General features: G+C 51.0%; 1 protein-coding gene across 6 annotated transcripts in view; it reads left to right on the top strand.

Moving 5' to 3' along the window:
• AFDN (afadin, adherens junction formation factor) overlaps nt 1-26,190 on the top strand; it is a 139,548-nt gene that overhangs the window by 102,344 nt on the left and 11,014 nt on the right. For all 6 annotated transcript variants that reach the window (XM_082855432.1, XM_082855435.1, XM_082855433.1 and 3 more), the window contains 8 exons: nt 292-378; nt 12,483-12,548; nt 12,740-12,813; nt 13,188-13,306; nt 14,733-14,927; nt 15,507-15,598; nt 15,929-16,114; nt 18,310-19,236. In XM_082855432.1, coding sequence (XP_082711558.1) covers nt 292-378; nt 12,483-12,548; nt 12,740-12,813; nt 13,188-13,306; nt 14,733-14,927; nt 15,507-15,598; nt 15,929-16,114; nt 18,310-19,236 — 1,746 coding nt within the window. The remainder of the gene's footprint in view (nt 1-291; nt 379-12,482; nt 12,549-12,739; nt 12,814-13,187; nt 13,307-14,732; nt 14,928-15,506; nt 15,599-15,928; nt 16,115-18,309; nt 19,237-26,190) is intronic.

Raw genomic sequence — 26,190 nt, 5'->3', positions numbered from 1 at the left:
GCTTTTCTCATGTGATAGTAATGCAAGGTTAGTTTTATTTTATAAATTAAGTTCTTTAGGTAACATTTAAATAGCATCTGTGATGATTCATCTTTAAGGCTCTGGAGTCAAGACTATTGGTATTTACTTTTCCAGGTCACTCCAGGAGGAGTATCTGTGTTCGCTGATTTTTACTGTTTCCTTTTCCACTCTCCGTTGGTTTCCTCTCCCCACTACCGGAGAGAAAACGAGTGACCGAGTGGCGGTCCTTGCGTTTCAGGCCTGTGGTAAAGTTCTGTTTCCATCTCTTAGGCTCAGCCTCTGAGGAAAGAACCTGAAGTAATCACGGTGACCCTCAAGAAGCAGAACGGGATGGGCCTCAGCATCGTCGCAGCAAAGGTAGGACGGCACAGGTGGTGGCCGGGCTGCCAGCCTTCATTCTTGAGGCCTTGGGCCAGCAGCTGTCGGGGCCGAGCTGCACGTCCGGTTCTGCGTCTGGGAGGGGGCGAAGGCGTGGGAACGGAGCCCCGGGCTCGCTGCGTTCCCGGGGTGACTACTCCGCGGACGGGCCAGGGTGCAAGCTCCCCAAGCTGGGCAGGTGGTGCTCCCGGGGAGCCAGGGCGGGAGGGACCCGACACCCTGCTCCCGTGTCCGTGTGCAGTGGGCCCCCGGGTCCCTGGCCCCCCTCTGGCTGCAGCTCCTGGCAGCAGGGGTCCTAGAGGCCGCGAGCCGCGTGCACGCGCCACACGGGCACTGCAGCAAGGGAGCACCGCACAGCACGGCCCTGTCTGGGGAGAGCGGAGGGGAAAGAGGGCCTTCGCTCATTGTGAAGACTCTGCGTTGACAGGTGGGGTGTTCTGTTTCTCAGAGAAACGAAAGGGTTCGGAAGGAAGAAGGGACATGGTGCAACCGAGATTGTAGGGCCTTGGTGTGCAGGAGGCAGCACAGCGCCGGGACTGAAGCAGCCCAGCAGTGAGCCTTTGCATTAGCACGTGGAAGGCAGGTGTGGTCTGGGGCACCGCATCGCCTGGGCTCACCCAACGAGGCCAAGGAGCCAGGCCAGAGCCTCGCAGGCCAGGACTCACGCTCACCCCTTCCGATGCGGTCCCGCTCGTGGGCCATGTTTCCCGCCTGTCGTGATCAGGTGGGCCCACAGCTCAGAACGCTGGGGGATGTGAGCGGGAAGGTACAGGCCGCAGACTGTTCTCCTCTTTGCTCAGCGAGTCAAATGCCCATTTTCGGGGGGGGGGGGGGAGTTATTAGGATAAAAATTACCCCACCATACTCCAGTATACAGGAAAAATGTAACGCCCGCATTTTCTGATTTTTACATGTATATATGTATATAAAAATCTTATTTCAGATACTTGCCTTACTTGAGATTTGAAATTCTCCTTATCTCTTTCAGTACAAAGCTACCTGTCTTCTGTAGGTTTAAGTAGGATCTACTTAAGTGTCTCTGGGCCCTTCCCTCTGGCCCGAGTCCTGAGTGTAGCGAACAGTGAGGCACCGCGTGAGCGCCCCCCAAACCCCCTCTGGCCGGCCTCTGGCCTCGCCCGGCTGCCAGGTGTCCGTGGGCAGCTAGGACAAGGAGCCAGGCTGAGAGTCGCCGTCCAGCCTTGTCCCCGTGCCTGCGGTTGCCGGCGAGAGGCAGGAGCGAAGGGCGCCAGCCCCAGGGCTCCGCCGCGCCAGGTGCGTGGCCGGGGTCAGTGAAGAGCAGCCGCGGGAAGCCCTCTCCCTGCCAGCGTGGAGTCGGGGTCAGCGAAGGCCGCCGAGGAGACGCCTCGTGCGCTGGACCTCGGAGGGTGAGCCGTGAAACCTGGCGGGGGGCGGGCACAGGCTTTGCGGCCCCGGGGCCAGCGCGCGGAGGCAAGGGGAGCCCTTGGAGGCAGCCCGAGAGCAGGCGAGGCCGGACGCCGGGCAGCAGGGTCTGCAGGCCCCCGTGGGGCCCAGGCGGGCAGACGCTCCGCTCCGCGGGCGTGTGGTCACAGCGGGAAAGCGGGCAGGGCAGTGGTCAGTGAGGCGTGTGGCCGGGTCCCCAGGACGCTGATTCCAAGAAGCCCGCGGGCTTGCTGCAGTTCAGGCTTTAGAGAGAGTAGCCACTGAAGGGCTCACGTAAGACGTGGTGGCGTCAGAGTGCAGTCCTGAGAGTTTATTCCTCGTGCCTTGGAGAGCGTGGTCCGGGGGGCTCAGAAGTGCAGCCAGGGGCTAGTGAGGGAGCTACGCCTGGTTTTGCAAGTGGGAGGAGTGTCCGCTCAGCGGGGGAAGGAGGTGGCGGCGGAGACGGAGGCCGGGCAGCCGCGGCAGCACGTTTACTCGTGGGCCAGTGTGGCGTCGCTGGGACAGACACCCCCGCAGGCAGCCGGGCCCCGGCGCGTCCGCCGCTGCAGGGCTGCCAGCTTCCGGTGCGTCTTGGGCGCTGATGCGTATTCGTTGAATGGCAGCTTTCACCTTGGCTGTTGAACGGGGTGTGTGTAGTGAGTGGAAGAGAGAAATATCAGTGTATCCCGGGTCTGTCTTCAGCAGCTGGGCGTGTGGGCGTGTTTACTGAAGGTGGAGCTCCTGAAAAGGAGCACGTTTTGGCAGGGAGAGAATCGAGAGCTCAGTTTTGAGCGTGTTAGATTTGAGAGCTGGGTGGATGCCTGTTGAGCTGGGCAAGCGAGCACGTTATCGCATGCATCGCCGGATGCCCGAGTGTGGAACTCGGAGGGAGGGTCAGAGGCGTAGGGTGTTCTAAGGGGGTAAGAGCAAAAGCTCTAGTAACCAGATGGCGTGCCGTTTTCAGGCATGTAAAAGTGTGTCAATGTCTGTTCTTACAATGAGACACGACTCCAACAGTTCACCTGTGGACTCCATGGCTTTTTCTCCAGCAGAGCTGTAGTCTCTCTGGTGCTCACAAAGGAATGTTGAGCAGGAGTGGACAAGTCCTGTAATGGGCCCACGTTGCTGATGCTTGATGCCCGGCTCGGGCTGCGTCGGCCCTCGTGACAGCGCGGGTGGCCTCGGGAGAGTCCAAGGCCGTGCAGCGAGCGCGGGCAGCCGGGGTGCTCGCAGAGCTCTGCGTCCTCCGTGGTGGGCGCCCGGGCTCAGAGCGCTTCCCGCCACACGCACGCTCAGTGTGCCCGCACCTCGAGTCTCGGGGAGAGGAGCCTGTGGGGCGTTTCCAGCTGGTCCCTGAGGATCACACAGTGCCGCCACCTGTCATTTTGTCCTCGTTAAGCACAGAAGAGCCCGCGGCCGCCGTGGTGAATTTTACCCCCGTCGCCCTGGCTTGCGTCTGTGTTCTGGTCTTTTCCGTGAGCTCCTGCGGCCTTCGTGTTCGGCCCCGTTCTTCTTTACTTCTTCCTAATTAGCATGTGGCCTCGCGGCCGTGAGCCTGGGCAGGGTTCTGATGTCAGCCCGCCGACGCCCCTTCCAGGCTGCGGCTGTTTTATGGGATCCAGATGACTTGGAACCGTCGTGCGCTGTCCACTCTGTGAAACCCTGCTTTGGGGAAGTTTGGGGCGCTACTTCTCACTCAGCTGAGGGCCGGCACGGTGCTGCCTGTTTAATTTGGATTTTTTAAATAGCAACCGTTCCCTCCTCCTTATTTTTCTAGCTCTTTTTAAAGTTTAATAAAGTACCACGCAAATGAACCTCTGAGCCTGCCCGGTTGCGTAAGAGCCCGAGTGTTGCATCGGTCTGGCTGGAGTTGCTCAGTGCCGTCCGGGCTGTGCGTCCAGCTCAGCTTCGTGGTGGCGAGCCTTGAGAGGCCAGCTGTGTGCCGCTGTTGCCACCGGGGGAGGTAGACAGTGGTGTTTCAGCTGGAGAAGCTGGTGCGCCCGAGAGACCAAAATGTGGCTCTCTGTTGTCGGGAGAGCAGAGTCTGCGGTGAGCCTCTTCGGGGCCGTGGTGGACGCGGTGTCCTCTTCAGAGGCTGCTTTCCCTCCACGGTAACGTGCTTCAACCTGTCCGGGGTTCACTCGCCCGTGCAGCAGCCGTGTAAGGGAGCTCGTGATTACACACCCAGATGTTTACTGCTCTGTAGCTGAGCACTATGGATTCCCGAGGTTCGTGAAGCTCTAAGGCTTCTGTGTACTTTTTATACAAGAAAAACCATTAATCTACTCCTGCCGGTTATAGCATAGTGAAAGTTGCTTGAAACAGTGGTAGCTGCTGCTGTAGAATTTGCCCAGGACATGCAGGAATCTCCACAGTGCAACTTCTTTTGGGCCGTTTTAGGTGCTTTTTCCTGCAGGCTTTCTCCAAAACCTGGTTTTTCTAAAAGTGAACATAGAAGTGACAATTTGAAAGGTACTTAGGATATTTTACTATTTTATTTAAAAATGGATGGTTAATTGAATCTTAGTTTGTGCTTTGACTATATACGGTTTTTAAGTTTTTAAATCTTAGCTTAAAACACAAAATAAAATTCCTGTGCCTTAAAAAGGAGAGGATAAAAGCAGTGTTTATTGATAATACTGCCTTTTCACCACTTAAAAAGTGAGTTTGAACTACAGTTTAAGGAATTTGAGACCTTCACCCTTGTGTTCCTTAGTGACCTTACTGGGACCAGGTGGGAAAGACCTAGTCAAAGAAATGAGTTGGGAAATTCTCAGTTCCCTTTTAAGATCAATTCCAAAGTACCAGGTGACTGCAGTTTCTCCCGTGGACATGCCAGGAATAACTTTCCGTTAAGTTGTGTGAAACGACCGAGTGCCCTGCGTGGTTGTTGGCTTATGAATTTGGAAACAATGTTTTATATTTCTGTCCTAATAGTAAATTACATAAAAGAACAGTGTTTTACCTATACATTTACAGTAGTGGCCTACGTGCAAACTTCTTGGGTCCACTGAAATAACTGCATTCAATTACAGTATTAAAATAATGTAATCGGAAGAGTCACGTTAACCCTGTAAAGCAGAGCCCTCTTTTCACGTGGCGGTTGGTACACGTAGAGAACGACGGTATTTGTAGGGTCCCCGGGTGGAGGGATTGGCTGTGGAGCAGCCCAGTCTGGTGAGGCCCAGACAGCCCCGGGGCACCTGCCTGAGCCGTGCAGGAACCGACGGGTCACCTTCCTTGTCTCACTCTTGAGCCACAGACGCTCTGAGGCTCCTGGGGAAGCTGCCCCTTCGCCCTGGAGAACCCTCCTCGCGCCCTGGAGAACGCTCCTCGCACCCTGCGTCGTGCGCCCACGCTTCCGGGCTCCAAGGCCTCCTGCAGCCCATCTGTAGGGCCCAGTTCAGAATCAGTGTGGTTTGCTTCCTTTCCTTTACGGAGAGTGAAAAGATAGATGACACAGTGTTGTTTGTTTATGCTTTATGCAAACGGTAGAAGATGGGCAGAGCTGACCCTGGAGCGTGCGTCTCTGGCAGAAAGGGCGCTTACCACGCAAGTGCCGTCCAGGCTGCTAGGGTGGAGAGTGTCTCGGGTATGAGTTTGAAAACTGATTGTTTCAGAACTAAGGTAATGCCTACCAAAAAGAGAGAGCCTGACAATGTTTTAAAAACTCTAGTCTGAATTTTAGTAGTTTATGAATCAGAACTCTTGTCTGACTAGAACTAAAGCAGCTCCGAACACTGAGGAAGGGGCGGGTGGGCAGAGCGTTGTACTGAATCTGCCTGATGAGTTTTAAATACTCCTGGCTCTCAGGTCAGCCCAGCCCACTGATTGTTTGAAAGCCTTTCGCCAGGGTGCAGGCTGTTTCCACGCCGGGAACAATAGGCTGAACCCATGCTGCTGTGGCTGGCCAGTCTGTCTTCCTCCTGCTGCTGCCTTTTTTTTTTTTTTTTTTTTTTTTTCCGGCGGGGCGGGGGATTGTGTTTTAATGATGTTTTTATGCTGTAACTCATATCACACTCCCACACTCACTCAGACATTGCAGCTGGAATGTTTGAAGCGGGGTTCCTTCTGATTGAGTCTCTCTGAGCGGGAGGTGAGAGCACCTGTGCTTCAGTCTTTCCCAAGCTGCCTTAGAAGATTTAGAGCAAACAAGATATTTGGGAGCAGCCTTTTCTAAACTTGTAGCCGGTTCTCATCGGATACGTCAGGCAGCTGACTGACAGGTGCGTGTTTCTTTAGTTCTGGGGAAAGCGCAGTGCGGCTTCTGCTGTCTGTCGTTCTGTTTGGGCATCATTTTTGTCAGCTGACCGCCGTTCTCTCGTGTACCTATTCTGCAGGTAAATTCCAGGTGTGGTGTTGCTTCACCCCCTTCAACCTCTGCCCTTTCCTTCTCTCCTCCTCCTCTCAGACTCCTTCTCCTCAAGCCTCCTTCTCTCCCTTTTAAGGGAAAGGAAACAGCTCCAGGATGCACTTTAAGGTTAAATACTGAGACCACACAGGAGTGACCTTTGTTATTTCACCTTAACTGCTTTTTTCAGGACTGAGGATCTAGCCCTCTGCCTTCTTTCGTGCCCCTGGCTAGTGTGTGTGGTCCCCATTCTCTAACCTCCCGAAATTACGTTAAAGGCCACAAATGCCAAACAGCAGCTCGAGTGCTGTACTGCGTGTTACCCTCATCAGTGACTCTGGAAGGGAAAGTGTGGTTTTGATTTTTTTAAATGGACTTTTAATATTTAATTCCAAAGTTGTGTCTAGTGAAATCCGTAATTCCCGATGCCTTTGGAACACATCACTGCTTTCCAGAAGGCAGTTTTTAAAAAGGAATTTGATTTGTCAGGTGAGGAATGGATAGTTCCAAATGGTTATGCTTATTCTGTTCATTTTAATTTTACAAATAACAGGGACCAAAAATACAATAATATCTTTTCAAATGCCGGTTTAGACAACTTTAGGCAAGTAATTCTTAAAATACTTTACTCTTTATATATTTACTTATTATACTGTGGTTCTCTTCTCATCGTTGGAAATCAGGGTGTATAGTGTTAGCGTATATATTGTGTTGCAGTTAGACCTTGTTTTTACACAGTTATCTGCATAATTATAGATTATTGCTAGTATCTTTGGTTACTAATAACATAGATATGCCATGAAAAGCTTATAGTTTTAGAGCAGTGATGTCCAATAGAAATAGAATACGTGGGCCGTGTAGGTAATTCAGAATCTTCTATTAGCTACATTTAAAAAAATAAAAGAAACTGGAATTAACTTTAATAGTGTGTCTTCTTTTATGTAGTTATGATTTCAACGTGTAGTCGTATCAGTCGTTAGTGAGACATTTTAGGTTCTTCTTTTGCATACTCAGTCTTTGAAGTTGGGTGCGCTTTGCACTGAGCTACACATTTTGGTTTGGACGAGCCGCATCCCGGCGCTCAGCAGCCCCTGGACCTCGTGGCTGCCGCGCCAGACACACCTAACGTGCCTTCACCAGCGAGCGTCTGGAAAGCTCTCTGCGTACATTCCTCCCGTTGGCTTTTGGTTAGTGCTTAGGCAGCTCATCTTTATGTTCTTCTAATGACAGATGTGATGCCTTGATACGTAGCAGCAAAAAGGTATAACTTGTGGACTCCGTTTTCATTTCTTAATTAGAAAAGTAGAATTACCATAAAATGAATTTTAATTTTGGGCGTATGTAAATAAAAGAGGAACTTAATAGAATTGGTCGAGTAAGTTTTTTTAAAGTTCGGTCTTACTGGGCTAGTGTGTGCATTATTGTGTAGAAATGAGACATAAGTGGTTTAATATTTCTGGAATTAATAAATTGTGCTTTATTCACTTTCTTACCGTAGTCTATAACGTTTTTGTTTTTATTCATATGAAATGGGGTGGGAGGCAGAGAGCTCTGTAATGTTAAGGAACGATTATGTCTTTTCCAAGAGCTGACCTGTTCCCAATACAGATGGTAGTGGGTAGGGACCCACACAGCTCACCAGCTCCCCGTCTCCCCAGTCACGGGGGCCGTTCCAGCCAGGGCTGCTCTGGCCAGATTGAGGCCTTGGATCACCTCAGCGTTGCTCAAAGATTGCGGTCTTTGGGGTGGAAAGTAACTATCCATGGCGATTTTATAGAGAGAGAGAGAGGGAGAGAGAGAGAGTGTAAGAAATTCCTTAGAGTTCTTTCATCTCCAGGTGGTATATTCATCTTTGATTTTGTTTTTCTAAAGTAGTTACCAGTGGAACTGTAATTTATCTGTACAGCAGTTGCATTTACAGATTTTTATGGCCAGTTTATAGTCATGAGCTACCCACGAAGTACTGATAAGATTCAAATAAGGAGAGATGGGAGAGATCCAGCCTGGAAAGAGAGAAGGGCCTCCCCATAGAGACAGGCAGTCTGCAGAAAGGGACACGCTGACAGACATGTAGGCAGAGTGCTCTGTTAAGTAAGGAATATTCACTAGGTACATAGTGCGAGGTTGAGACCACATTTGGAAGATTCAAATGCCAACCAAAGTTTGGATACCTCTTAGAGCAGCGGTCCCCAACCTTTTTGGCACCAGGGACCGGTTTCGTGGCAGACAGTTTTTCCACGGACTGGGGGGGTGGCCCAGGCGGTGATGTGAGCGGTGGGGGTGGATCAGAGCAATGGGGGGATCCGGAGCGGATTATGAAGCTTCCCTCGCTCGCCCGCAGCTCACCTCCTGCCGTGCAGCCCGGCCGTTGGGGACCCCTGTCTTCGAATATTACTTATGTATCTCCCTACCCCCCGAGAGTCTTTTTAAAAGATCATCTTTTATCATGGTGCTTTGTTGATGACTTTTAACTAAAGTCAGTTTTTATGACGAACCTTCAGTAGAGCTTTTAGATGCTCGTGGTCTTCTGAATTGAGGTCTCTAATAATCATGACCTCTCGTTTCTTCCTTGTGACAAGGAAGCATAAATTGAACTTACTTGGAACTAAAAGGAGCGGCTGTGACTTAGAATTTAGGTAACTTCCCGTCATGCGAGGCAGTAAGTCCAGCAGTTCTTCAACGCCATGCCTTCCTCGTCACCTGCTGCCTGACAGCGGTGGGTCCGAGTGTCTCAGAAATGCTTGAGGTTTCTAACTTTTTACACCAGTAGCTCCGCAGTGCTGTGTTGCCAGCCCCCAGATAACGCACATATCAGCTGCTTCTTAGCCTGCCAACGTATTCATTCAGTAAGATTCTGGATTTCCCCAGAGAGGGTTTTTAAAATAAGGAGTTGACCCCGTTGTTGTAGCCTGACTGCAGGGATTTTGGGAAGCGGCCCTGGCAGGGAGCTAGGGGAGGAGCCGCCTGTAACCCTCTGAGGGAACACAGGAAATCCCATGGGAACATGAGCCAGCGAGAGGTCGCATCCTGCCTGGCCTTGGCAGGGTGAGCGGGCCGGCAGGTGGGCCTACGGGTCCAGTGACAAAAGGATTTTGGCAGAGCCGTTGCATCCGAAAGTCGTTTTGTGTGGTGAGAACAGCATAAATAAAAGCAAGGACCTGGCAGCCGGGGGTGGGAGGGGGGATGTGCAGGGCAATCAGGTGGGCGTGGTGTGCTCGAACTTGAACTTGGGCGCCATATGCAGGAGGCTTGTGCCCACTGACAGATAGCTGGTGACCTGTTGGGTCAGGAGAGCTTTGTTGGAGGCGTGCGCTTCCGGAAGGGGAATTTTGTGAGGCAGGTTGGATAGAGGGGGCCAGCGGCTGAGTCATAAGGAGAGTTTTCCTCATTTTGCCAGAATTTTTCTGAAATTTATAATGGAAACTAATGCTTGTTTAAAGATGTGACTTCAATAAAAAAAATTTTAAATGATGCTATCAAATATCTATTACAGGATCGGTTACTTGAATACTTAGAACTTAGGTTTATTAAATTTCGTATTGCATGTAACGCGTCGTAAGTCATCTGTTTAAACACATGAGGCTTTGGGGTTGTTTCCGTGCTGCTTGCAGCTCACGTGGAGTCTGCTGCATCAAGCCTGCGTGTTAGTTGTCTAAAATACAGGGCGGTCCTGAGATCCCAGAGCCCGGTAGTGACCCGCAGCCGTGTGATTACTGGTCTAAAGGAAGAGGTTGAAGACAGGAAGTAATAATGTAGTGAAGCTACAGTTTATCGTGGACGTGCAGCCGGGGCATCTTCCTGGAGGGAAAGCTGTGACTAACGGAGGCCCTGACGGGTATGCAGCGAAAAGCGCGTTTGCGAGTTCTTGGTTTATCCGGAGGAAGCAGAACAGCATTTTCATGGTTTTCTTGTACTTTCTATTTTGTGACTTTAAAAAGATTAAAGTTTTCTTATCACTTTAATTTGTCCAAATAAATGAGATTTTTTTCTTTATTAATAATAATCTTTCATACCAGAAATGGGGAGGAGGGCTTGATTTATTGTTTTAAAATATCCAAATATGTATTTGGTATTTTGTTTATTACATCAGTTACTAAAAATACTGTCTTACTGGTATTACTGCTAGAGATTTCTTTTGTCAAAGGTAGTAGTGATTGACTATCTTATTAAAAGTACAATTTTTATTATCTAAATTACAAGGACAGTATTGCATTCCCAAAAAATAATGCTTGTGAAAAATGTAGTGTGTCCATTCACACTAAAAACTGGGATTTTGAAGTTTAATAGTCAGTCAAATAGAGAGCAGAAGAAAAAAGTAACTATGCTTTTAGAACCTTCTCCCCAAACTCTGGCCTTGTTACAAGGAAATAATCACGCAGCGTTTGCAGAAAAAGATGAAGAGGGATTTTCAGTACCCCGGTCAGAAATATTATCTGACATCCGCAAAGAAAACTACTCTAGGATATGAGCTCCTTTGGGGGTGGGGACGGGGGGAGGTGTCTGTTTTGTTCGTTCACGTACCCAGAGAGCTTAGGGTGGTACAGGCATTCAGTGACTATTTGTGGAATGAACGCAGCTGTTATTCAAAGAGCCCAATTAGGTAATTAATCATAGATTACATCGAAGTGTAGAATGTTATTTGAAGGAGTCATTTAATTAGGTAGTATAGGAGGGGTGCCCACTTTAACAGATGGGGCAGGGGGCTGCCCTAGAAGTGGTGTCCCACGGACCATCTTAGGCCTCAGGTTCACGGAAACCATATTGGCACAAGGGAGGTCAGATGAAAGCTGTATTTATTGCTTTTTTTGCTCAGCGATAGGCTAAAATTCAGAAAGTTCCCGTTTATTGAGTGACTATATATACATATATGTACACACACGTGTGTGTGTGAAATTTCAAATGTACCCAGAAAAGTACAGTATTTCCCCAGTATCCCAGTAATTTTTTACGTGAGGCAGAAGGGCCAGCTGAGTCCTCGGGGCATGTGGTTGGGTGTCTGGACCGGGCAGGAGACGTGTAATGAGGCAGGGTGGTGGATGTCGACGTACAGACAGACAGAAACGGAGAGGGGTCTTGAGGGGAACAGTCGGGAAACCTCAGCCAGAGGGTCAGGGGCTGCTGAGGAGAAAACGGATTTTACTTTCCGAGTGCAGAGCTTTTGCAGAATCATCTCCCAGGTAATGCAACCCCAGGAAACCTGGAGCGGGGCTGTTGGGTTGAGGCAGTGTGTATGGTCTTCAGAAAGAGGCAAGTGGTAGGTGCTCTTAGGCTCACAAAACGGCACCCCTGCTGGGTTTTCCCTGAGGTGGGAGGTGGGGCAGACTGCCCTCTTTTACCCTGTTCTGTTAACTAAAGGGAAAAATAAGTTTTCAAGTGGAAATTTGGGAGTTCCAGAGTGTTGTAGAAAATTGGTGTCAATTAAGTCATTGGTTGAACTACCTTTATACCTTTCTGTGATACCTTATGTTTTTGCTTTTGTGATACAGAATTTCATAAGTACTGAGGTTCGAGCTGAGAAATACGTTCTCAGTTGTAGAATATTGGTAGTGACATCCAAATGACGTTTCATACGTATGAATGCTTCCTTTGGTGGCCCTAAATAAATTATCTGAAATTCAGATGTTACGTTGTAGTTGTAACGTCCAAATAGAACGCTGGCGATTCTGTAAGGCAATTGTACCTATTTCTTACATGCGCCTCACAGAGGTTCCTTGCCCGTCCGTGATGTAACGTGCAGTGAAGCTAGTGCACGCGCGCGTGCTGCGCGGGCTGGTGCTTGTAGTTCAGGACTTCCTTAGGGTTACAACGCGTGATCCTTAAATTGCAGCAGTGTAGAGCATTTTCTGCAGAATTGTCTCTACCTAAGTCCCTCTTCTTGTTTGCCACAAGAAGGTTTTCCTTGTAAACTTTACGGGTGTAAGGGGAGGTGGGTAAGCTTCGGAACGCAGAAAACCCTCTGGTGAGCTGCTCTTGTATCGAGGTGAGCAGCAGTGCTTGCTGCGAGCGTGGCCCACGTACACTTGTGCCGCCAGGACTCATCTCTGCCTGCAGGACTGCAGGTCGGTCGTGGTCACCTCGCCAGCTGGCTGGTGACTGACTGATTTTTCAGAAGTAGTTTTTCTTAATTTGGAAAGACAAAGTAGGTGCATTTCCTGTTAGTTTCTTTATATTTACCGGAGTGTTAATTCTATTAATATAGTTTTCGCAATTCTAATTTTCATGTAAAAACAATAGCTAAGACTTTACTTACAGTCATCTATATGCATGTTTTATTTTTACGTTTCTTACTGTGTATTTTCAGTGCGGTGTTTTCCACCTTGTTTTTGTTTAGGGTGCTGGTCAAGACAAACTTGGAATCTACGTCAAGTCTGTTGTAAAAGGAGGTGCTGCTGACGTGGTGGGTATGACTCTTAAAGCGGCCAGCTCTCAGTGCGTCGTGTGTTTAACAGACGACATGCGATGTTCCGGCTGTTCTAGTCTGTGGAAAACCCAAGTCTGAGCGTACTTACCGTTGGCTTCCTCTCCCCCCTTCTCTCTCTGCTGTCCCCCCCCTCCTCTCCTGTCCGCATGCCTTCCGGGTGTGTTCAGGACGGGCGGCTGGCTGCAGGTGACCAGCTCCTCAGCGTGGATGGACGGAGTCTGGTAGGACTCTCTCAAGAAAGGTATCGTTTCTTTCTTTATTTAAAGCTTAAGAAGAGCACTTTTTAGGGATATTTCATATTAAATTTTGGAATTGGAAGACGAAAAACCATGCTAAAAACTATGCCCTTCCTCTCTAAGTGTAAAAGTCTTAGTGTACATAAAAATTATGTATTTTAGTCTGCATACGTTTCTTTGACTCTTAGCACTTGCTGAAATTTCTGGAAGCCATCTACTGTTCTTATTGATAGTCAGAGGGAGGGAGTCCGTCAGAACTTGACTCAGGCTGGCGGGTGAGGCCGGCGGGCGTGCTGGCCTCGCCCTGACCGCAAGCTGCCGTGGTGACAGGACGGGTGCCTGAATCACTTCTCTTACAGCCGTGATGCTCTCTTCCCAGGGCAGCAGAACTGATGACAAGGACAAGCTCCGTGGTGACGCTGGAAGTAGCAAAGCAAGGAGCCATTTATCACGGTCTCGCTACCCTGCTCAATCAGCCGTCGCCCATGATGCAGAGAAGTAAGGACTGCGGGTCGCCGCCGCCCCCATTGACTGCTGCCAGTCGCAGCTCATGCTTACTGATCACCTGCCGTGTGCCAGGCTTTTTCCAGTCGTGGCCTCGTCTAATACTCACAGACCCTGTGGAATAGGCCCTGTTGTCGTTACTACCCCGGTTTTAAGGAAGGACGCGAGGCTGAGCGCGGTGCCCAGGATTACTAGATCATGGGCTGCTGGGGCCAGTCGCGCTACGGTGGTGGTAGTTTATTAGGGCCCCACCCCCCGCAAGAGCCACTGACAGCGTGCACACGCCTGGTGACTGCAGGGGACCCCGCACGTTCCACATGCCAGCGGCACTCGGGGCACTTGGTCGGTAGTAAGTGGAGGAATGACTTTTCATCTTTGACAGACAAACACACACGGGATATAAAGCCTTCACAGAACAAGTAGAATCCTCTCCCGAAGGAATGTTTACACGCGTGTGTACGAATAGTTGTTTCAGTCTTGCATGCTCTGAGATAGGGCATGATTGTTACGTAGAGAGTTCACTTTAACTAAAAAGCTCAGTTTTTGAATAAATAATTCGTTGGTGGGAACCGTGGTTTTGTAGTACATCAAAAACCTCAGAATAAAATCTGTATAAATGTGGGGCTTTGTAAAGAATTAGCTGAGAAACCAGGGGAAAACCATGATGATGCCCATTGTCTGTGAAATCCCCACATACTTTGTATGTCCTTGGCTGGCTATGTACATCCCCAGAGCCGGTGCCCTGGGCGAGCCCGGAGCCCATGCCTAGTAGTGACTGCAGCCGAAGCGCTGAGAGCCTGGACCAGACAGACACAAGGCCTCCACACGGCACTGCGGTTGTGCTTTTTTCATGACATGGTACTTAACATATTGGTTGTCTGATGTCTTATAGTCATTTGAAAGAAGCAGACTAGATGATGAGTTTAGGACCAACGGGGGAAACTGTTGGAATAAATAATAGGTCAGGGCCGTTGAGTGAGGGGACAGGAAAGCTAAAAAGTAAAGAGTGAGTAATCACAGCAGTGACACAGCGGTTCCCGATGAGGACAGCAACCCTGGGTGATCAAAGGAGTCGAGACACATTTTAAAAACTGAGGGAAGCGAGTTGATGTTTCAGCCAGAAGAGTCACTTTAACAGTAATCCCGTTGCCTAAGCAGGTACGCTAGTGAGAAAATGAGCTTTGAAAGAGTCGTTTCTCTCGTCAGTGACCCTTAAATGTTGCTTCCTTTGAAAACTTCCTAGAGATTCTTCAGAAAGATTTTACTTTTATATAAAAGTCACCTCATTTCTTCTGGTAAAAACAGATTCTTACTCGTGGAGTTTTAAGTATTTGTAGCTTCACCTTTCCTTTAAGACTAAGCGGTGTTTAGGATAAGATCTTGAACAAAGGAACAGATCTTGAAGGTGTTTTGATTTCAGTTTCAGATCGTCGTGGATCAGGTAAACCCCGACCAAAGAGTGAAGGTTTTGAGCTCTATAATAATTCAGCTCAAAACGGGTCCCCGGAGAGCCCTCAGGTGCCTTGGGCAGAATACAGCGAACCAAAGAAGCTGCCTGGCGACGACAGGCTGATGAAAAACAGGGCTGACCACCGCTCCAGCCCCAACGTCGCAAGTAAGAGGAGCCTCGCGGCCCTTCTCCCGTCGAGACGCGCGCCCCGCCACGTGCCCGCTCACAGCCAGAGGGAGGAGGGTGCCCCGGCTTTGCTGCGCATTAAAAGAACATTATTACCTGCGTAGATTAGCCACCTGGGATGTGTTTTCATGAAAGATGCTACAGCTAAGGTGCTAACAGGAAATAAAGACTAGTCCGGGAACGTCGATTCCTGGATGCTCCGGGCAGGTGCACTGATGAGGGGGGAGCACAGGTTGCTGGATGCCGCGCGGGGCAGCAGACAGTCTTTATGGTGTTAAAGGGTTGTCAGCAGGAAGCAGCAGCTTCCTGGGAGGAGACATGCCCCAGATACCAGGTTCGCAGATACAGCTTCGTGGCTCCGGGCTCTTGATGATTCAGGAGGCGGGAGTGGGCGAGGTGAGCCCTCACCTCCACGCGCCTTGTTTCTGTGTCTGTGCTCTCGACGCCTCGCTGGCGGCGTGCAGGTGCCCGGCGCGAGGTTACTGCCTGTAAAGAGCTCTCGCGATGTTACGTCGGGCTTGTTTAACATTAGCTTTCTTTCCTGTTTTCCACCAACAGATGAGCCCCCTAGTCCCGGCGGGAAAGGCGCCTATACCTCTGGGACAGCGGCCAAGATAACGTCCGTCTCCACTGGAAACCTCTGCGCTGAGGTCTGAGACGTGAGCACACAGATGCTCCGACAGCAGACCCTTGGGTTCCCCCAGGGGGCCTGAGTTATCTAGGAAAATGTTCTCACGGTTTCTGGTTCCTGAGTGTTTGGGTTTTTGAATTTTTAATATAATGGGTAATGAGCTTTCAGTTAGTAACTCGGGGCAAAATAAAATGTTTTTAATTATTCTCAGTCCAGGATCCGGCACTTTAAATTTTAACACCATTTGTAAGATACACGGACCCTGCTTTAAAAGCGGGCCTTGGAGATTGGATCGGTCTGCAGTACGGACTGCGGAAAGCTCAGCTGCCTTCCCTCTGCCCGTCTGCAGGAGCAGACCCCTCCTCCCCGAGCCGAGGCCTACCCCATCCCGACGCAGACCTACACCAGGGAGTACTTCACCTTCCCGGCCTCCAAGTCCCAGGACCGCACGGCTCCTCCTCAGGACCAGTGGCCCCGTTACGAGGAGAAGCCCCACATGCACACGGACAGCAGCCACTCCAGTACCGCAGTCCAGGTGAGAGGGGCGGGGCCCCGACACGTCCTTGGCCCTCAAGGGGACCAGCTTGCGGGAAAACGGAGGGATTTCCGGGGCACAGCTGCCGTTTTCTGCAGAGCAGCACTGCTGGTCCTCTCTTTGTTTCTCTCGGGTTTCGTGGTCACCTGAGGAAAAGAGGGCGTAGGAGAGAATACTGGGCGTGAAAGGTGGTTCTCTGCTGTCTTGCTGAAGGCTTCACTAGGGTCTGTAGGCGAGGCCCACTGATCCTGGAGTGGGGCCGGGGGGAAGCAGGAGGCGTCCCCGGCACTCGGCACGCATCGGCGGCTGTTGCACGGGAAAGCTGAGACGGCCGTGGTCCCGCCCGTGAAGCTGAAGCTGACGCTGGGCTGGGACGCTCACCTAGACCGTAATCACGTGAGCTGGGTTCTGAGCTGGGGGTACGAGGCCCGAGGAGGGTCGCCTCGGCAGGGGCAGCGTGAGCGAGGCCGGGAGGAGCCCCGTCTGACGGGCCCGGGCACGAGTCGCCTGGCTGTTCTGTTCGCCCTGAGGCAGACCTCCTTCCGTGCGTGGAGGCACGGGGGTTGGACAGCGCCAGGGACCTGCATGCCTACGGCCTGTGAGTGCTGTTTGCCTCGGCCTCCCAGCGTGGGTAATAAGCACCGGAGGAGGGCCAGGGAGCTCTGAAGGGTCACTTACGTGGATGGTGAAATGACCAAGAATTTGACAGGACTTATCGCGGGGGGGCGGTGAGTGGGCACCAGCAGCGAAGTGAAGTCCTCGAGGAAAGCGAAGGGTGACCCTGTTGTCACTGGGCTGCGAGGGCTAGCAGGCGTGTGGTCTGGATGCACCAGCTCCAAAGCTTTGTACTCGAGAAGCGCCGTCCACACGCAGCAGGCAGTCTGGTCGTGCTTTCATGTGAGCTGCAGGTCGTGCGCCCAGTAGTCAGAGAGCTGTGCTGTGCTTCTGCGCACACGGCAAAGCTGTAGAAAACGTGGGAAGTACATGTTCCATTTTTCTAGCAGGCTGCTGGTTTTTCAAGTGATATATTTCTTTTTTTTGTTCTTGGTGTGCCTTTTGAGAAAAGGGAAATAGTTTATTTTCCAGATTTGTGTCTTCAATTTCTACTCATTAATAGGGCTGGAAAGAAAACTGTTTGGCTGGGACATCATAGCAGATCATTTTCTGGGGGCTTCCCTGGTGGCTCAGTGGTTGAGAATCTGCCTGCTAATGCAGGGGACACGGGTTCGAGCCCTGGTCTGGGAGGATCCCACATGCTGCGGAGCAACTAGGCCCGTGAGCCACAACTACTGAGCCTGTGCGTCTGGAGCCTGTGCTCCGCAACAAGAGAGGCCGCGACAGTGAGAGGCCCGTGCACCGCGATGAAGAGTGGCCCCCGCTTGCCACAACTAGAGAAAGCCCTCGCACAGAAATGAAGACCCAACACAGCCAAAAATTAATTAATTAATTACTAAACTCCTACCCCCAGCATCTTAAAAAAAAAAAAAAATCATTTTCTGTCGCATCACGCCACTTTCAGACATGCCTCTTTCACGCGCAAGACTAGCCTCCGAAGCAGGTGTACTCTGTTTCGTACACGTGCAGCGGGTGTGTCCCTCAGATCATCCCGCCGCCTTTCTGAGACTCGGGTACAGGCTCATCCCTCCTCGCCGCGCCCGGCTCGCTCTGTGCGCTCGTGGGCCCGTGGGCCCGTGGGCCCGTGGTCAGCTGGCGGGACTCGGAAAGTCGCGGATGGATCACGTGGCTAGGATTTGATAATTAGTCTGAATGCTAATTAGAATTTTACTGCAGAGAAGTAGTTCTTGTCGCTCTTCACGACACAAGACTAAGCACATTCCTCTGCTCAAGGTCAGCCCCGTGTCTGGCACCGCAGTGCAGACGCCCGTGAGGCCCCAGAACAAGGACGGTGCCGGATGTGGAGAGCTCGAGCGTTCGTGCATTTCGCTGTTTGGCCATTGATGTGGACAGGACGCAACGCTTTCCCTTTTCCCCTTTAGCTTTCTAACAGATACAGACGTCCTCTGGGAAAGCACCGTCGCGGGATTAGCGCTGGGTGCGGGCAGCCTCGGCCCGTCCTGTACGCTCACCGCACACTTTCCCTAACACTCCTTTCTTCCTGAGCTGAACTGTTTATGTACTTTCAGTAACTTCTGACGGTGGCTGAAACACAACGGTTTCCCGTTTTCTTTTTCCAGCGCGTGACCCGGTCCCAGGAGGAGCTCCGGGAGGATGTCGCGTACCACCTGGAGCGGCAGAGGGTGGAGGCGGCGATGGAGCGCAGGTCTGACGGCGGCGACGCGTGGCTCAACCAGGGCTCCTCGCTGGGCTCCAGCACCTCCAGCCAGGAGCACCTGGGCCCCCCTTCCAAGGCGGGCACCCCCGCGTCCACGCTCACCAAGAGCGGCCCTGGGCGCTGGAAGACCCCAGCCGCCTCCCCGCCGGTGCGGACCGACCCGCCCCCCGGGCCCTACGGCGATGGGGACGGAGTCCCCGCGGACTCGCCCCTCCCGCCGCCTCCCACCGGCGCCCAGGCGGCTGCAGAGCGGAAGAAGCGGGAGGAGCAGCAGCGCTGGTACGAGAAGGAAAAGGCGCGCCTGGAGGAGGAGCGCGAGCGCCGGCGGCGGGAGCAAGAGCGCAGGCTGGGCCAGCTTCGGGCGCAGGCGCCGCCCCCCGGGCCCCCGCCCCCCGGGCCGCCCTCGCCCGCCGCCCCGCCCGCCCCCGCCCGCGCCCCGGACACCGTCATCCGGGAGCTGCAGCCCCAGCAGCAGCCGCGCACCATTGAGCGCCGGGACTTGCAGTACATCACGGTCAGCAGGGAGGAGCTGGCCGCGGGGGACAGCCTGTCCCCCGACCCCTGGAAGCGGGACGCGCGGGAGAAGCTGGAGAAGCAGCAGCAGCTGCACATCGTGGACCTGCTGAGCCGCGAGATCCAGGAGCTGCAGGGCAAGGCCGAGCGCTCGGCCGAGGAGAGCGACCGCCTGCGCAAGCTCATGCTGGAGTGGCAGTTCCAGAAGCGGCTGCAGGAGTCCAAGCAGAAGGACGAGGACGACGAGGAGGAGGAGGACGACGACGTGGACACCGTGCTGCTCATGCAGCGCCTGGAGGCCGAGCGCAGAGCGCGGGTAACGGGGCCGGGCGGGCGGGTGGGCGGGCACGCGGCACGGGCTCCCAGCCTCCGCGGGGCGTGGGTGTGGCCGGAGCTGCTGTCCTGCGGCGCCGGGGCGAGATGCTCTGGGCACGAGTGCTGGAGAGGCGCTGGTTCTGCGCGGTCCGACGGCGCTTGACAGCTGTGGGGCGCCCACTGGCTGCGGCCAGCTGGCTGGCACGTGGGTGGAGAAGACGCGTTAATAGCCGGTGATCACCGTGATCAGGGGTTGGCAACGTGTCTTTCAACGGCTGCAGAGTAAACGTCTCTCAGGCTCTGTGGGCCGGGACGCGCTGCCCCTGGTCTCCATGGTCCGTGCTCCCCAGGGGTAGCAGAGGGGCGGTTCACAGCTCAGGGTCAGGGCCGGCGTCACGGCCCAGATAGAGGGAGACTCTCGAGTGTTATTAAAGTGCTAAGCAATTATATTTCAGTGGTAGCTTAAAGGGAGTGAGAACTTAGAATTTTATTCATGGTTCTCCATGTTATAAAAATAACTTCTATTCCTTTTGTGTCAAGTCAAAGAAGAAAACTTAAATTTATATTAGTTTAATGCAGTCGCTTGTTAAAGTGCCGCATCTGAGATTCTCTGTTACCCTGTGTATCAGGAGAGTTGTTGACAGAGAAGCAGTTACTGGGATTAACTTGCAGTGAGTGCTAGGGACCATTTTACGTTAATGCACTTCAGTGATTTTTTTTTTTTACAGATATAATGCAGTATTCTGAGAAAAAACAGCAAAGGGCATGTCCTTTTTGTCTTTTGGATTTGGGTTCTAATTCCACCTCTGATGTCATCTGTACTGGAGACCTAAACCAAGGGTCTCCTGTCCCGTCAGACCCTTGAATCTTTCCAGCTCAGGATGAAATTCAATCCTAGACCCTCGGCAGTGAGTGCCTTGAGCCGGCATTGTGATGCCTTTTCACTTTGCTCTGTGAATTATTTTCCTGGAATGTCACCGCACACACTTCTTGTTAGCTCTGTGTTCTCAAGCAGACGTATATGTAACTTGGTCCAAAATTCAGCTGGAATTCCTCTGAGGAAACTTAAATTTCTTAAGTGAAGGTCTAAATGGTAAACATTACGTTGTTTTATTAGTAGTTTCCAAGTCATCAGTAGTAAATGTCCTCAAAAACAACTGTATTTACCATCAATACTGTTTTGTTTGAAAGAGCAGCTGTTTGATGAAGGACTGATTATTTTCCGCATAAGGATCCTTTGAACTATTTCCACTTTCTGGTCAGCACTCTGGCCCGTCTGTAGGTGGTTAGCTGTGTGCCAGTCACGGCCGCCACCCCTGCTCCACCCGGGTCCTAGTGGACGCGCTGCAGGTGGGCTCCCCGAGAGGCTGCTGTGGCCGTGGCCCTGGGGCTCTGTCCCCACAATGCGAGGCAAGAAGGCTTACCTCTGACGCAGCCTTAGCTCTGAATCTGAAGCTGATGTTTATGGTAAATAAGTGGACGTCATTAATATTTACTGTTGAGGGAGAAGTTAGAAACCACGTTGCAGTATTTCTATAATTATGCTTTCCTCTGAAGGCTAAAATTTTATTGAATGTCTCTCAGTTTTTCCAAATGATTAAAAAACACTGAATATTTCAAGGCCTCTTAGTATGAATTACGATATTTTACGATAGTTTAAAGTATCTGTGTGTTTTATCATTACTTATTTTAAGATTAATACGTTAGTCTCCAAATAAGAGAGCTAAGGGAAATTTTACTCATTTTAGTTGCCGTGTGTCTTAATAATAAAGCTCAAGGATTTAATACCATGCGGGCATTTTTCTATTTCTGAATACTGGAAATTGGTCTGTAGTTTCCGTACTTTTCTCACTGGGTTGTCCTTCAAACACAGATGGAGCATGGGAACCACAGATACGCTGGTGGCGGATACAGATCTAAACTGAACCTTTTTTTCACACTTCATCTTTCTTTTTTTTTTCCTTCTCTGTTACCTGCAGCAGACTGCTATGCCAGCAATCTCTGTTCTAGATTTGGTATGTTCTTGTTTCTTTCCCTTGGGTACTTTTTTCCTGTCTTGATTTCCTTTTTTTCCTTTTAGTGGTGGTGGTTTTATGTTTTCAGTAGATCTGGTTCTCAGGGGTGTCCTAGATCAGGATCTGTAGTTCCCTGACTCTAGAAGCATGCTTTTGAATGTGTTTAGATTTAGTTATTCTTTGCCTTTTCTCTGTTACTTTTTAACTGTTACTTACTGTTTGTTTATGGTTTTGACCTTTACTCAGTTTTAGTCATAAAATTCGTACTCTGTATTCTTACGTACTCATAAATACATAGGCAAATGAGAAATTTTGCAGTGAGTAATCTATTTTTTTCTTGTTACGTTAGAAATACGTTTTAAGTATTCATTATTAGAAGCTCAGTTCAACTGGTATTGACATTGTTTGCCACTTAAGATGTAACTGTCTAGGGTGTAACTGTCTATTGGCAGAGAAAGAGGAATTTCCAGTAAGCATTTAGTCTGTGTTTTCTTCAGTAACACCACATGATTTTAGTTTAGTTTATCGGCTATACCAGTTCGTTGCCAACAAGTACTTGAGGCCGCCTTCTGCTGTAACTGTGGTGTGTTTATGTCCATGTTGGGGAAGCTGAGTTGGTCATTTAGTGCCCTCATGCTTGAGGGCGGCACCTCTCGCGGCTGCCAGACGCTCATGCTCTGGTGTATTGATACTGACTCTAAGTCAACATTTGTTAGTCAGCTTTTAAATGATATAAGGCCAGTATCTGACACTACTTTTAAAAAAATCTCTGAATCCAGGTTTGACGCTAATGGCCTTTTCACCAAATAACAGCCCTCCTTTTTTGTTTTGTTTTGTTCTTTGTTTTCAATGTAAATAGCATGATGGCAGTGCCACTCCAAAGGGAAACCTCTCGAAAACATCTCTCCCCGATGACTGAGAGGCATGTTTTCTGGGCTTTGTGTTTTTCTCCGTATGAGACAGAGACGAGAAGTATCTGCTTCTTTCCCTGCCTCTCTGTGTGTTAAGGTGTCCGTATGGAAGGGGGTGGGAGACACCAGTCAGTCCCACTCGTCTCTTCAGGTACCAGGTCCTTGTCACACGGGTGCAGGCCAGGCAGCCTGGGGCCTCAGCTTTGAGATGCGCCGACTGAGGCCCCAAGAGAATCCTGAGTGGGGGGGGGGGGGCGGGGGGGGAGCGTGGTGGTGACAGGTGAGTGACAATACCCAGGGGTAAAGGGTGCACTGAGATTTTTATTTCAAAGGCGTAGTTCGGGTTCTTCTTCCTTTAAAAGATAATTATTTCGAGTGCTGATGTTGACGGTAAGCACCGTGTTTTCGAGCATTTCTTAGCCTGATTCCCCAGCAGAGGTTGAGCTCTTGCCTTGTCCCGGGGGCTGTTAGGCACTGGGCCCCCCGGGGACGATGGGGACCAGGTACAGGCGTGTGCCCGCTTGTGTAGGGCCCCGCCCGTGCGGTCTGTAAGGCCTTTCCTTAGGCTTTGTCCCGGGATAGTTATGGTGACGCGTGGGATAAATGGGAGCTTCGGAGAGGTGGAGAGGTGGCGAGGCTGCCCTGGCGGCTCTGGTCCCCGGGTCCCTGAGTGCCTGTCGCCCCGCGTGGGCCCAGGGCCGCCCTCCCCTGCGCTCACCCACCTCCTCCAGGACCCGAGCCTCCCGTGCACTTGCATACGGGACGGGACGGCGAGCTGCCGTCTGCTGCACCTGCAGCTTCCCCGCCGCGCCCGACTCTCCCAGTCGCCCAGTCTGGGGAGCCTGCGGCTGCCGTGGCGCCTCTCCCCTCCCTGCAGAGGGATTCCCAGCTTCCTGGGAAGCTGACCACCTGCAGAGTGGCTCGCTCGCCCGGGCCCGTGCTCCCTTTGCAGACTCTCCTGCACACGGCCGCCGCCGCCCGGCAGGTCGCAGAAGCCCCGCAACCCTGCAGCGGCCCCCGGCCCCTCCAGAAGCTCCCCGGGTCTCCCGGCCCGCAGGACGCCTCCCGGGCCCACCCGGCGCTGCGGCCGCGCCTGCTGGCCCTGCTGACCTCTGAGGGGCAGCCGGTCCTGCCCCCTGCAGACAGGAGGGGAGCTCAGCCTTCACTGCTCTAGGCGGCTGGGTGACCGCTTCTGCGGCCCTCTCGTCCGTGACAACTGCAACGTGCGCAGACGAGAAGGGCAGGCCTAGTACCCGATGTCGTGTAGACTGAGCGTAGAGATCCCGACCAGATTATTCTGGGTTCATATTTAGTATTCTCTGTGCTTCACGAAAATGTCTGCTGCTGATAAAACGGTTACTGCGAACCATCTTTCAAGGAGACGCTTCCGAGACCAGCAGTCTCTCAGCTGGCCCGTCGCAGCTTCGTCTCCTGCCAGTTGAGTGGTTCATCTTCCGTCTCAGATGACCCGACAGCTCACGGGAAGAATCCCTCCCCCTTGGGTAGAGCAGGGAGGGGGTGTTTTCAGAGACGCTGTGGGCCGCCTTCTTGTTTGGCCTTTATGTAGAAATTGGCCATGGCCCTCCGGAGCATCTCTGGTACGGAAGCAGTTGAACTAGACGCTTTGTAGAAACCTCAAGCAAGAATCAGTAGGAACCTTAAGGGAGAGTTGTACCTGCGGAGGGGCCTGTCTCAGAAGGCAGCAGAGCGTTCTCTGCCTGTTCAGGTGGGAGACCCTGCCCAGGATGTTGAGGCTGGAGGGTAGACACAGCCCACCTTCGGGAAGCGTCAGTTTTATTCAAAGAGGAGAAATAAGTTCATACTCAAACCAGCATGTGTGCGTTTGGGAGTAGAACACGAAGTTCCTGTGGTTGTGTCAGAGGGAGAACAGCTGCCCTAGGCGAACGTCAGATGTCTGCTCTGGGCTGCTGTGAAGCACGCTTCTTACCTGTCTCTGCTGCTGGAGTAGGCCTGCACCTGTAGGTCTCCCCTTAGAACTCTGGACAGAATCATGTTCCTTCAGTTACAAAGAAGGGGACGGCTGCACCCGGGGCAGGGAGCCCCACTGACGGAGGGCCGAGAGCTGGTGTCGTCCAGTGGCAGCCCTTCCCGTTTGCTGATGGGGAGGGCCCTCCCTCCAGAGGGAAATTCCCCCCCCCCCCCCCCCCCGCCCCGAGACGAGACGCGGCAGGAAGCTGCGTGTGCTAGGACAGGACGCCAGAGTCCTGTCCTAATAAGTGGCCTATCGGGGCCTCTTTATCTGGGGGCCTTAAAGTTGTTTTAGGGTGAGTATTTTTAATGGGTGGGAGCATAAGCAGAAAAGGCCTGCAGAGAGAAGGGGTGATGTGCTTAACAGACTTACAGTTGCTTTTCAGAGAAAATGTCAAAAAGTAAAGGATGTTTTGGCCCCGTTTTGTATTCAGATATTTCAACACGAAATTAAAGATATAAGTTACTGTATTTTTGTGGAACAAAAGTATAAAGTATAGGGCTTCCCTGGTGGCGCAGTGGTTGGGAGTCTGCCTGCTGACGCAGGGGACACGGGTTCGTGCCCCGGTCCGGGAAGATTCCCCAAAAAAAGTATAAAGTCTAAACACACAGATCTCAACGTACTATTTTTTTAACTATTTTTTTCGGACTGCCTCAGTATCGCAAGGCCTCGGGTCAGACTTGCGTGCTGCTTTCAGAATCCCAGCCTAGTTCTTGGCTGGAGTAGCTTCAGTCTGGGCTGTCTTGACTCACTCTATAAGAATGATTACTGTGTCTATTCAAGTCTGGTTTCCCCAAGTAGAACTTCCTACGAGACTGTTTTGATAGCATGCGACTTTTCGTTCCTTCAATGTGAAACAGCGAGCTTGTCTGCATTTCATGTAACCTCACAGTGTTCAGGCCCCGTCAGGCACTGGCTCTCAGAACCATTAACTTCCCAACGTAAGTTGAAGCGCTCTTTAAGTGTTGTGAGACGTAACCGTACACCTCGGTGTACCACCGGCTCTGTTATGTGGGGAAAAGTAAGAGGTTCTCTTTTCTCTCTCTCTTTTTTTTTTTTTTTTTTTTTTTTTGAGTAAAGCAGCATATTTTTGAAAAGCAAAACAGCCGGTGTTTTGAAAATGAAAATACCTGAAACAGCTTATCAAAGAGTGGAAAGGAACTGCCTTAGTTCTAACAGCACTGGTTCATTTGCTACCTTTATAGAAACCAGTGAAACAGCACGAGGGAAAGGCTCCTCGTTTACCACCGTCAGGATTTTTAGAGAAAATGCCTGTTGATAGATTTATAAGATAGAGTTCTGTACCTTTAATTATGAGAATTGAAATTGCTCTGATTTCTTAAAATTATCCTGTTTAACTTAAAGGAGCTGATTCAGTGTGTACTGATTTTCTTGCTCAGAACTTGTTTTTCATTAGGTCTAAAAAGTACTGATAGAACATAATGAAATCAGTTTTTGCTTTATTGGGTAACAGAAACACTTCTGATGCATTCATGCAATTTTACATTCTTCCACAAATTACTTTTCTGTAGATGTTTAATGTGATCAATTGCTGTTTTATTTTGTTATTTTTATTTGGGTGCTGTGTCCCATAATTTGTGCTGATGACTCTAAAATTCCTGCTAAGTCCTTTCCTCTGCGTTTCCACGCAGCAGGGCACTTCTGACTGTTTCCGTGCTTCTTAATCATTAGCATCTACTCCTGCTACAAAAACTCCAAAACCTAATAATTATCCTAGCATCCTTCTAGGCTTATACCTAGAGTATACTAAAGAGGTAGTTAAATTAATTTGTTCTCCTTGAGAAGGGAATTTTAATTTTTTTCTGAGATGTTTTATTTTTGTTCACCGACATGAAAAAGCGTGATTACACAAGTTAGTTACTTTCCCACCAGATACAGTTTTTGTTCCACAGAAACCAAGCAAGAGTCAAGTTGTTCGGTTTTTGTTTTTGTTTAGGAAAAAAATACACTCCAACAGTTCAGATCCAGAAGTTAACGTTTTTCTGGGTTTGCTATGAATAACCTATAGAGTAACTAGT

Source organism: Leucopleurus acutus, assembly GCF_964270905.1.
Source record: "Leucopleurus acutus genome assembly, chromosome: 15".
Lineage (NCBI taxonomy): Eukaryota > Metazoa > Chordata > Mammalia > Artiodactyla > Delphinidae > Leucopleurus > Leucopleurus acutus.
The sequence above is the reverse complement of the archived record's forward strand: the minus strand, read 5'-3'. Positions and strand labels throughout refer to the sequence as shown.